This window comes from Castanea sativa, chromosome 2 (assembly GCF_040712315.1).
Source record: "Castanea sativa cultivar Marrone di Chiusa Pesio chromosome 2, ASM4071231v1".
Classification (NCBI taxonomy): domain Eukaryota; kingdom Viridiplantae; phylum Streptophyta; class Magnoliopsida; order Fagales; family Fagaceae; genus Castanea; species Castanea sativa.
Window position 1 is genome coordinate 12,133,010 of NC_134014.1, and position 12,076 is coordinate 12,145,085.

General features: G+C 34.7%; 1 protein-coding gene and 1 pseudogene across 1 annotated transcript; both read left to right on the forward strand.

Moving 5' to 3' along the window:
* Positions 1-5,977: 5,977 nt before the first annotated feature.
* Positions 5,978-7,036, forward strand: LOC142623745 ((S)-8-oxocitronellyl enol synthase CYC2-like). Its single transcript, XM_075797203.1, has one exon. The coding sequence runs from the start codon at positions 5,978-5,980 to the stop codon at positions 7,034-7,036; it is 1,059 nt and encodes a 352-aa protein (XP_075653318.1).
* A 1,464-nt stretch (positions 7,037-8,500) lies between these two features.
* On the forward strand, positions 8,501-11,180 carry LOC142623744 (zinc finger BED domain-containing protein RICESLEEPER 1-like; annotated as a pseudogene).
* Positions 11,181-12,076: the final 896 nt, after the last annotated feature.

Genomic DNA, 12,076 nt, shown 5'->3' on the forward strand with positions numbered 1-12,076 from the left:
AAAAACATTTTAAACTCAGCATTTAGAAATTACCTTAATAAGTTTTTAATCCTCTAACTCTGAAGAGTGGGTTGAGCTTTGGCTATGGTGAGAGTGAAAAGCTGTGGGTTTGGGCGTGGGTTAGGATTGAGCTTCGAAAAGGGTCTACTGAACGGCTTGGTTTAGGTACGGATCGGACTTAGGGCTTGAACTTGGGAAGGGTCTACTGAACGGACTGAGGCTGGGTATAGATCGAACTAAGGAAGGGAGAGAAACTATTGAGGAAGGGAGACAAACAGTTTCGGAGACGTTACATTCAAAATACCTCTTAATCCTGTCAGTAACTCGGTTTCCCCATTGCCGAGTTATAAACAGTAACGCAGGAATATTTTATTCCCAAAAGGCACGCTGGATCACCACGGTGGCAGGCAGTTGTGTAGAACTAGGCTTTGCAATAGTCGAGTTACTTAAATAACTCGATTACTGTTAGATCGAGTATCGAAACAGGGGCACGCCCCTGTATAATTTCGAAACAGGAGCATAATGCCAAATATTTCGCCCAATCAGGGCAAAAGGCTAGAATCTCCTAGCTTAAACAGCCAAAAAATCTCCAAGACAACTAGTACAAAAGCCAATATTTTATCCAATATGTTTTAGAGTAGTATCTGTACTGATTTGATAGCTAGTTCAATACATACCATTGGTACAACCAATATCGTATCTTCCTCGTAAGTCAAGGGTTTTCATAGCAACCCAAAGCCGAACATCGCTCAGCTCAAATGTTGATAGCCATGACCATCGTCAGTTGTCTTCTCTATGGCACTTTCCCACTCCAGGTTTTTTTTTTTTTTTTTTTTGCATTGATTCCGGGGTCCATTTTTCTATTTGAGGCTCCCAAATCCAACGACTTGGTCCATCACTAATTCTTTTTGGGTTCAATTTATGCGAAAATCACCAATTCACTCACATGCTTTATCAAAATGTTATCTTTTGCCAATATAATTTAGGTCATTAATGTAGTCTCCCTCCAACCATAATAGCCTCTCTTAACTCTTTGGTCATTAGTGCATCCGTTCTTAGGCCCTAGTAATTGTTTTTTGACATTCATACATTATCATTGTCCGCTGCCATCACCAACATTTTGCTTGATTCATTCCACATTCTGCCTAACCCGTATCTACATCCAATTCGGTCACTCAGGGTAATTTCAAGGCATCTTCACTAGCTTACATTTCAAACTCAAGATATCATTAGACTTCTACCTTGAGTTTGAGGGGGATGTTAGTGTATAATGTATCACATTTAGACTATGTTGATATGCTTGATTGACTAAATCAAGGAATATTGATTATCCTTGATTTTAGTTCAATTAAGGGATTCTCCTGGTCAACTTCTGTGTGCCTGTGTGTAGGGTTCACCGTAAAATAACAATTTTGAATAGTAAAGATGTATTCAGCATTCACTAAGAGTTTTCTGTCAAGTCAAAAACCATGTAATTTTTCTTACTTCTGTTCTCTCCTCCTCACCCTGCGTCTTTTATTTTAACATTTGACTCTGTATGTTTGTCATAAGAGACATTTTCTCTTGGTATGTTTGTCACAAAAGATTGGCGAAACTACACCGTTAGTCCTTGAAGTTTATGAACTAAGTGCTTTTGATCTCTCAAGTTTTAAATGAGCACAATTGATCCCTAAAATTTAAAATTTAAGTTTTATTAGTCCTTCCATTAACATGTGTTAGTTTTTTTGCCTATGTGTCTAATGTAGCATTTTTTTTGGGTAATTACATTTTCTTCCCTTGAGGTTTGGAAATGACACTCTACCCCAAACTTGAGAAAAAAAAAAACAACACTTTCCCCCCTTAACATCCAATTGACCAACTTTGTTAAATTAATATTATTTTTTTTTTTTTTTTGTAGAAATATTAAGAATGTTTTGTATTAACCTACCATTTGCTTAAGGGCATGTTTCCAAAATTATCTTATTTCATAATTAAAATTCATTATTTCAAAGTTTTAATTGAAGTGTATTTTAAATTATTAAGTGTGAATTTTGCTTTTTTTTCTTATTTTCTTTTTTCAATGGGTTATGAAGAGATTTTCTGTTGCAACTATTTTTTGGTACTTGATAAATTTTGCATTTTATTCTAAATTTAGTAACCATGATTAAATTTTTTTAAAGAAATTCTTATAAAATTTAGAATATTTTATTATTAATATAAACAAAGGGGGAGAGTGTGTTAATTTCTTTAAATTTCAAGGGAATGGAATGTTTTTTCCGTTTAAGGTTTGGAATGGAATTTCATTCTCCCAAACTTTAAGGAAAAAAAGTGTAATTACCCTGCATTTTTTGAATGATATGGCAAATGTCATAGTTGTGCTACATCAATTATTTAATAACTAAATTTCCCAATAAGATTTAGTTTTATTCGTTATTTTAATTTTACAAAACTAAACACTAATAAGAATTTAAAAATTGGGAAAAGAAAAAGAAAAGCCCAATCTCATCGTTGATTCCAAATTTCTTCCATTGAATTGAAACAAGTAGCAGTAGGCGGCAATGGAGAGAGGTTTGTGTTTTGCTGGAGGTGCTAGTCAAGCAAAAGGTCAAAGGGAGAAGTGTTTACAAGAATTAGCTATAGGAGATGATGAAGCTGAATCCCCAATTGTTGTGCATTTCGAGATTGGTGCCGTTTGTAAGGAAGAAGTATAGAGTCGACGATGAGATTAGGGATCTTTTAAGATTTGGATGCTTTAGTTTATTTTTGTTTTCATTTATTCTAATTAGTGTTTGATTTTTTTAAAATAAAATGAATCATTAAATTTTTTTTTTAGGAACGATAAATAAAATGAAACCAAATCTGATGTGGCGATTCAGTTTTTATGGTAACTGACATGGCACAATTATGACATTTTCCATGTCATTGAAAAAATATCCCACCCCACCGCGCACTCTTGATGTGGTGGTCACTTCACAAGTATAAGTGCTTGTGGAGTGTGAGGGGTAAAGATCGGGATTCAAATCTATAGGAGGGAGCTTCACACACATATACACTTAGATTATACTAAACTAGAAATTCTATCTTGTATAAAAAAAATGTCCCATCGATGCTCTATTGGACACACAGACAAAAAAACTAATGGAAGAACCAATTGTACTCATTTTAAAACTTGAGGGATATATAGGAGGGAGCTTTACACACATATACACTTAGATTATGCTAGACTAGAAATTTTATCTTGTATAAAAAAATAAATAAATAAAAAAAGTGTCCCACCAATGCTCTATTGGACACACAGGCAAAAAAATTAATGGAAGAACCAATTGTACTCATTTTAAAACTTGAGGGACAAATTGCACTCATTCAAAACTTGACGAATCAAAAACGCTCAATAGATAAATTTGAGGGACTAATATTATTGTTTTGCCTAAAAGATTCATTTTCTGACTTGTAGCAAGGTGGCTATATGATTATTGAAAAGTTTAAAATGTATATGGAGGTTAACTAACAGTAAAACTAGGGATGGCAACATTTGACATGATCCGCGAACCCAATACGACACGACACTAAATTAGCAAGTTATGAGTTGAGGCTTAATGGGTTTGGGTAATATTCGGGTTGACATGACTGACCCGTTTAATAAACGGGTTGAGTTAGTGTTTAACATATAGAACTTGTTTGACCTGTCTGACCCGTTTAATTAAATGACATTTTACCAATATACCCTTCAAACTTTAGGTATATTAAATTATTAGTTGTGGGGGTTTATTTCTTTGACATATTGTGATTAATTATTTATGATATTGGGATATGCTTTAATTTTGAATAATTATTTGTAATGCAGTTACTCTTTATTTCTGAATTTTATATTAAAAATATTAATCTGTTTGTTTTTTATAATTTTTTTTTTTCATTTTGATAAAATCTGATAAACAGGTTGATACAACTATCCCATTTAATAAATGGGTCATGTTAGGGTTGAGGAATCTTGACCTATTTAATAAACATGTCAGGTTAGTGTTGACCTAAATAGTCGAATACTCATGAGTTGACAAGATGCAAACCCGACACGTGAACACGAATTGCCACCCCTAAGTAAAACTTGCACAAATTTTTTGAACACCCAATCTAGTGACACTGTAGAAAAAATGAAAAACATTTATTAAAAAAAACCTGATATTTTTCATACACTTTTTCGGAAACCACACACAAACCGATTGTAAATTTTTTTATTTTATTTTATAGAGGTGATTATTAAAAATTGAAGGAACACAAAAATGATAAACACCAAGACAAGAAGTAGAGTATTAAGAAATCAAACTAACTGTCACCCCCAAACGCCATAGATTTCGTAGAGATTCTTGGTGAAAACAAAACAACATGAACTTTTGGTTTAACGAAAATATCAAGCTAAGAAAGAAATTATGCCAAAGAGTTACATCTTGAGAGTGAGAGTGAGAGAGAGCACTCAAAGAAATTATGCCAAAGAGTTACATCTTATGATTTTATTGTGAAAGTATTATGAAAATAACATTTCTTAATATTAAAGTGTTTTTCTTTCTCATACAAACTAACTGTTTAGGCTCAACAAAGGACAAAAGCTATACCAAACCAAACTTCAGTAAAAATAATAATAATAATAATAATAATAATAATAATAAAGAAACCATGGTTTTAAAAATTAGTACGGTTAAAGAATCGAAAAAAAAAAAAAAAGGATTGGTTACCAGCTTTTTGGTCCAACCGAGGTCCAACCGATAGTCCAACTGATGACATCATAAATAATTTAATTAATAATTTTTAAAATTATATAAATAAATAATAATTTTTTATATACTAATTCACAAATAAAGTATTAGCATTAGACCCGCTTGCTAAGCATTTTTTTTTCATATAATAGTAAATATATATCAATTTAAGAGTAATAATAGGTAATAAAGTGAATTTTATGTAGTAATTAATAAAATAATATTTTTACTAATTGCTATTATAAAGCCAAGTAAATTAATGAATTTAATATAGCTTAAAAGGAAAATCATAATAAAAGAGATTTTATGTTTATTTACTTATTTTTTTAAAAAATTCAAATTTGGTTTCTTTGGTAAATAAATGAATGAATAAGTTACTTGGGAGTTAGGATATATATAATTTATAGTCATGAAGCTTCTTGGAAGCTCAACTCTCACCAATTACCCACGTACTTTCACTCTTAGGGTCTATTTAGGATCCACTTATTTTGCCGAAACTAAAAACTTTTTGCAGAAAGTACTATAGATAAAGGTAAAAATTAGTTGAAATAGTATAGTAGGACCCATAAATAGTACCAAAAAGTGCAGTAGAGCCCATAAATAGTAACAAATATAAACTAAATAGTTAAATAACCTGACTTTTAAATTTTTGCCAAACACCCACTTAATATAATAATATCACTCTCATCTTCAAGTCTCATAAAAGTTCTACTTTATCTGTCTAAAAGTTCCAGAGGCACAAAAGGCAGTAACAGCATAGTAAGTTCCACTTTATCTCTAGAAGTTCCAAAGGCACAAAAGGCAGTAACAACATCGTCTACCAAGAGGTAGTAAGTTCCACTTTATTTTTTCTTATTTTTAGGTTTTAAGCCATAATCGGACTAGATTAATAACCAATTTTGGGTTGAACCGATAGGACCGGCCGGTCCTATCCGATTTTTAAAACCATAAAAAAAAAATTAAACAAAACAAAACAAAAGCTACACCCTACCGTAGAAAAGCTATTCACACTTTTTTATATAAATAGCCTTTCCATGAGAGAGAGGAGCCTTTTCTTTTTAGATGCAACTTTTTTTAGAAGAATTTTTAGATGCAACTTAGATTTTATTTTATTATTATTTTCTTTGTTTTTTTTAAGAGAGATGCAACTTGAAATTTGCACAGCCTAAGATACTTTGAAATTTGCAACTTATCTCTTGCTTTTAGCTCTCAAAATTGCAATCATCTCTAGCTCTCAATCTCCCTCACAAATGGAGCAAGAGAACCACCCCAATGTCACAAACGTAGCACTAAACGTAACAGGCATGGCTGGCTTGAGCTTAGCAAAAGCCTTAAAAAGCCCCAATGCCCTTGGTAGCCCGTGGCAAGTCTATGGCACGGCTAGGCGCCCCGAGCCGAGCTGGTTCCCGTCCTCCATCGTTGACAAATGCATCACCTTCGACGCCACAAACACCGACGACACACATGACAAGCTTGCCCACATAGCTAACAAGGTCACCCACGTCTTTTGGGTAGCCATCCAAGTACGTGAAAATGAAGAAGCTAATGCAGCCATGCTAACCAATGTGCTCAATGTCCTAAAATCAGGTCCAACTTCACAGCTCAGCCACATAACCCTTCAAACAGGCACTCAACATTACATGGGCCCAGTCCATGATCTAGCCCATTCTGCCCACCTCATCCCTCATGGGCCACCATTCATTGAAGACTTGCCCCGCCTTTCATACCCAAACTTTTACTACGCGCTTGAAGACCTTGTGGCATCACATGCGCCATCATTGACCTATTCCGTGCACCGCTCATCTATCATAATCGGTGCATCTTCAAGAAGCATGTACAACGCATTGCTGACGATGGCCGTGTATGCAACTATATGCCGACATGAGAGCATGGCGTTTAGGTTTCCGGGTACACATTACACGTGGGAGCATTTTTGTGACATGTCAGACACACGTGTACTGGCAAAGCAACATATATGGGCAGCTGTTACAGAGAAGGCTAAGAAACAAGCCTTTAATTGCACCAATGGTGATGTTTTTACATGGAAGAGTTTTTGGAAAGTGTTGTGTGAAATATTTAATGTTGAATTTGTGCCATTTGATGAGGCTGAAGAGTTTGATTTTGTGGGGATGATGGAAGCTAAAGGAAAAGTTTGGGATGAGATTGTGGAAAAATATGGGCTTTACAAGACGCAATTGAATGAGATTTGTTGTTTTGTTGCAATTAAAAATGTTTTACATTTTGGGTTTCAACATGTTTGTAGCATGAATGAGAGTCGTGAATTTGGGCTTTTTGGGTATGCAGACTAGGGTTGTCCAAGGGTCCAGGACCCAACCAAACCGCTCGAATCCAACCGATCTGAAGCCCAACGAGTCAACCCGAAGCCCATGGCAGGTCGGATTCGGGTCCTTCTCTAATAAAACCTGAGTATTTGGTTTGAGTAGTGGGTTAAGGGTTTAAAAACCAGTATAACCTGACCCGACCGAAGTTTTAGAGTAAAAAAAAAAAAATTTATAACTCGGTTCTTTTGAGGTGAGCACGTGTGAGACTGAGGATGATAAGACTGAGCACTACCTAATTGAGAACTACACGGCATCTAGAGTCATTCTACCACACAAAAGCAAAGATCAAATCACTAAAGCAAATATCAAATCACCTGAACTTCAGAATAATCAGAATAGCTAAAAGCCTAAAATTGAAATGGCCTCAATGTTCAATCCCATCAGACTTCTCCCTATACTCGGTATGACTGTATCTCACTCTTTCATAATTCAAAATCTCACTCTCAATATCAGTCTCCATTCTCTCTACTCTCAATCTTAACTCTCAAGTCTCTCTAGTCTCAATCTTAGTCTCCATTCTCTCTGCTCTCAATCTCAAGTCACTAGTCTCAACCCTTCACTCTATACCCTCCACAATCCACACTCCTTTCCAAACCCTAGCTGTTGCCGCCGCCACCTCATTGCCACAGTCACGGCTTCGCCTCACTTTCCACCATGGGTTAAGCCTTCTCATGCTCAGTTGCTCACGAATCAGCTTCTTAGTCTCAAGACTCTCAACCTCAGGTATATTTTCTTCCTTTTTCATCTATCTTTTTCTCTATTTTGAGATATGGGCTTTTCATCTTCTTTAATTTTTTTAGATATGGGTTTTTAATCTTGTTCAATTTATTGAAAATTAGGGGTTCATCTTGTTCAATTTATTGAAAACTTAAATATCAATTTATTGAGATTGCTTAGTTGTACTGCCCTAGAGTTGCATGTGCTTGATTCTATACTTTTCTATTTGATTCAAAGATTAGGGGACCAAAACAGACCAAGTGATTGGATTCAAATATAAAACCCTAATTGTCTTGATTTGATTTGTTAGGTCAAAGATGAACCCCTAATTTTATTCCTTGTTTTGTGTTTTTTTTTTTTTTTTTTGAATGAGCAATAAGTCTATCTTCACTGTTAAAAAAAAAAGATGACCTCCCCTAATTTTAAAAGATGAAATCCTAACACATCTTTATTTTGTTTATTTGATTGTATGTTATTGCTAATTTGTTTGATTCATTTTGTTTTCCTAATTTAAAAAATTGAAACCCTAATTTTATACAAGAGTTGAAATTTGTTCAAGTAGGCTACTCTTTAACTTATTGTTGTTTGTTTGTTACTTTGTTGCTGCTTTGACCTATTGTTGTTGTTGTGTCACTTGTGTGTGTTCTTGTTACTGGTTTAGTAGTATCATTGTTATGGTAATTTGCTAATGCATAAATTTGATGTCTTTAGGTTATGGAACCATCTGGTGATGCACCCCCTTCTCAAACAACACCTACTGCCCAAGTTGAACCTGTTGCCCAAGTTGTACCTACTGTCACTCCAACTTATGTTGAAGTTCCCCCACTTCCACCTAAAGGTAAAGACAAGGTGTGTAATAATAGAAAAAAGTCTATTGCTTGGGACCATTTTGAAAAAGTAGATATTGGTGAGGGTCATTTTAAGGCTATTTGCAAGTATTGTCAAAAAACTTATCTAGCTGATAGTAAAGGGCATGATACTGCTAATTTATTGAATTATACGCCAGTTTGTGTCAAGAACCCTAATAGAGATACACGTAAAGGGCAACAAACCTTAGCGTTTGAACCCAAAATGGATGGGGAGGAAGGGTTTCAGCTTGTACCAACAACCTTTACTGTTGAGGCTTCTAGAAAGGCATTCGCTAAAATGGTTATAATAGATGAGTTGCCTTTTAGGTTTGTTGAAGGGTACGGGTTTCAAAGATATTCGACAACCTTACAACCTAAGTTGCGAATTAGGGATATCCCATCTCGTCAAACTGTGGCTAGGGATGTAATTGGCATTTATGGTGTTGAGAGAGAGAAACTAAAAGGGGTCTTGAAGTGCCGTAGGGTGTGTCTTATTACAGACACATGGACTAGTATTCAAAATCTGCAAATTTATTGAATCATACGCCAGTTTGTGTTAAGAACCCTAATTAAGATACACATAAAGGGCAACAAACCTTAGCGTTTGAACCCAAAATGGATGGGGAGGAAGGATTTCAGCTTGTACCAACAACCTTTACTATTAAGGCTTCTAGAAAGGCATTCGCTGAAATGGTTATAATAGATGAGTTGCCTTTTAGGTTTGTTGAAGGGTATGGGTTTCAAAGATATTCGACAACCTTATAGCCTAAGTTGCGAATTAGGGATATCTCATCTCGTCAAAATGTGGCTAGAGATGTGATTGGCATTTATGGTGTTGAGAGAGAGAAACTAAGGGGGGCCTTGAAGGGTCATAGGGTGTGTCTTACTACGAACACATAAACTAGTATTCAAAATCTGAATTATATGTCCTTTACAGGTCATTTTATTGATGATGATTGGAAGTTGCATAAGAGAATTTTTAATTTTTGTCAAGTTGAAGACCATAAGGGGGAGACTATAGGTAGAAAGATTGAGATGTGTTTGAGTGAGTGAGGTATTAATGGCATATTTACTTTAACAGTGGACTACGCTAGCTCAAATGGTGTCAACATTAAGTTTTTACAAACTGTAACTAAAGATTGGGAGGGGACTATTTTAGAGCATGAGTTCTTACACATAAAGTATTGTGCACATATCCTAATTGTGGGGGATGGTATGAGAGAAATTAATGCATCCATTGCTAAGGTACGTGAAGCTATGAGGTATGTGAAGTCCTCACCAAATAGGAATAAAACTTTTATGGGTTTTGTGGAGAGATTAGGTATTGAGTATAAGTCTCTTCTTTGTCTAGATGTACCAACTAGGTGAAACTCTACCTACCTCATGTTAGAAACTGCACAAAATTTGAGAAAGTGTTCATACGAATGGACTTTGAGGATGATAGTTATTCTTCATACTTTATAAACAAGGAGAATAGTGGTGGTATGGGATCTCCTAGTGGTATTGATTACCAAAATTGTAGGACATTTGTGGGTTTTTGGAAGCTTTTTTACAATGCAACGAAAAAGTTTTCAGGTTCTTTGTATGTTACTGCAAACACATTTTTTGATGAGATGTTTGTCATTCAAGAGAATATTTCCCATTTAAGTAAATCTCAAAACCACCTCTTGAAAAACATGGCAACTAAAATGGAATCTAAGTTTGATAAGTATTGGGGGAAAAGGGATAAAATTAATTATCTCTTGTATGTGGTTGTAGTTTTTGATCCAAGAAAGAAGTTGAGGTTTTTGAAGTTTTGTTTTTCTGAAATTTATGGGATTGAAGTGGCTAATGAGATGATTTAATTGGTGAGGGGTTCCTTGGTCAAGTTGTATGATTATTACTCTTGTGTTGATTCACCAAATGTACAAGTACCAAGTGGGAGTGAGAGGACACACATAAAAGGTGAGTTAATTGGTTGTAGCGATCCATGTGCAATGGTTAATTCTAGGTTTGAGCATTTCTTTGAAGTTGAGCAATCCATAGGGTGTAGCAATGAGATTGACAAATATTTGGTTGAAAATTGTGAAAGTAGAAAGGGGGATGTGAAATTTGAGATATTGTGGTGGTGGAAGGCCAATTCAAATAGGTATCAAGTGCTGTCCAAATTGACTAGGGATGTTTTGGCTGTACATGTTTCTACTGTTGCTTCTGAGTCAACGTTTAGTATTGGAGGACGCATACTTGATCCATTTCGGAGTTCACTATCTCCACTCATTGTTCAAAATCTTGTTTGTGCACAAGATTGGCTTCAAGCCTTGGTTCCAATTTCTTTTTGCAAATCAAAGGATGAGTTAGAGGCCTTGGAAGATGAATTTCATGATTTAAGTAAATATGTTAACTTCTAAACTTTTTGTCTATTAAGTGCTATTAAATGTTTCTTATGCAAATGAAATTTAATCCAATAGCCTTCATTTCTTTCTCTTTTCTAGTTAATACGTCAAGCAACAAGAAGTGGTGGAAGTTCAAGCTCAAGCAAAGGTATCTCAATTAGTGTTGATGACTAAAGTTTCTACCCTTACTATTATTTCTATTGAGTATGGTTCTGCCCTCTCTATTGTTTTGGTTATTACTATTCTGTATTTTTTGGTCTTGTTCTTATATTTCTATTGATAAATATCTTTTTGCCCATTTTCTTGTAGGAGGAAAGACACATTTTGTATAGGAGGCAGATTTTTGGATACATTTAGGAAGTTCTTTTGGACATAGTGCTTTTCTAACTTATAATTTATAAATCAACTCTTGCTTATAGGAAAGAAAACTTATTAAGTTTATAAGTTTTCTTTTCTATAAGTCATGGACTTAACTATAGGGTAGTTGCTCTTTAATGCTTTAGAAAAGCTATTTTTTGGAAATACTTAGGTATTTCATAATTGTAACTAATTATAACTAGCTACTGCCTTGGTAGTTTACTGCCTTACACACTTGTAGTAACTACCTTTCTGCCTTCTTTGACTCTATGGAAATATTGCAAGATGCTCTTATTACCTTTTGTTGCCATACTTGTGGTGTGGTTGTAATTGATTTATTTGTCAGAATTTGTTTGCTGGCTTGTGTAAGTTGTGTTACATGTATGGAATGGTTGGCACAACTTGGCAGGTTTAATAAGCTGAGATGTGCTTTTGTGGTTATTAGACTTTCTTGATTTGCTTTTGGATTTTTAAGGTACTGCCCAAGTCTTAATGCTAAGGCATTTTGAAAAAAAAATTCTTCCTTGTATTGTGTGGTTTTAACAGGTGGTTAGAAGGTGATATTATGTGTGTTTTTATGTACTGCCCAGGTCTTAAGGCTAAGGCATTTTGAAAAATATTTCTTTCTTGTATTGTGGTTTTAACAAGTGGTTAAAAAGTGATATTATGTGTGTTTTTATGTGCTTACTAATTGCCCAGATTTTTACTTGTTA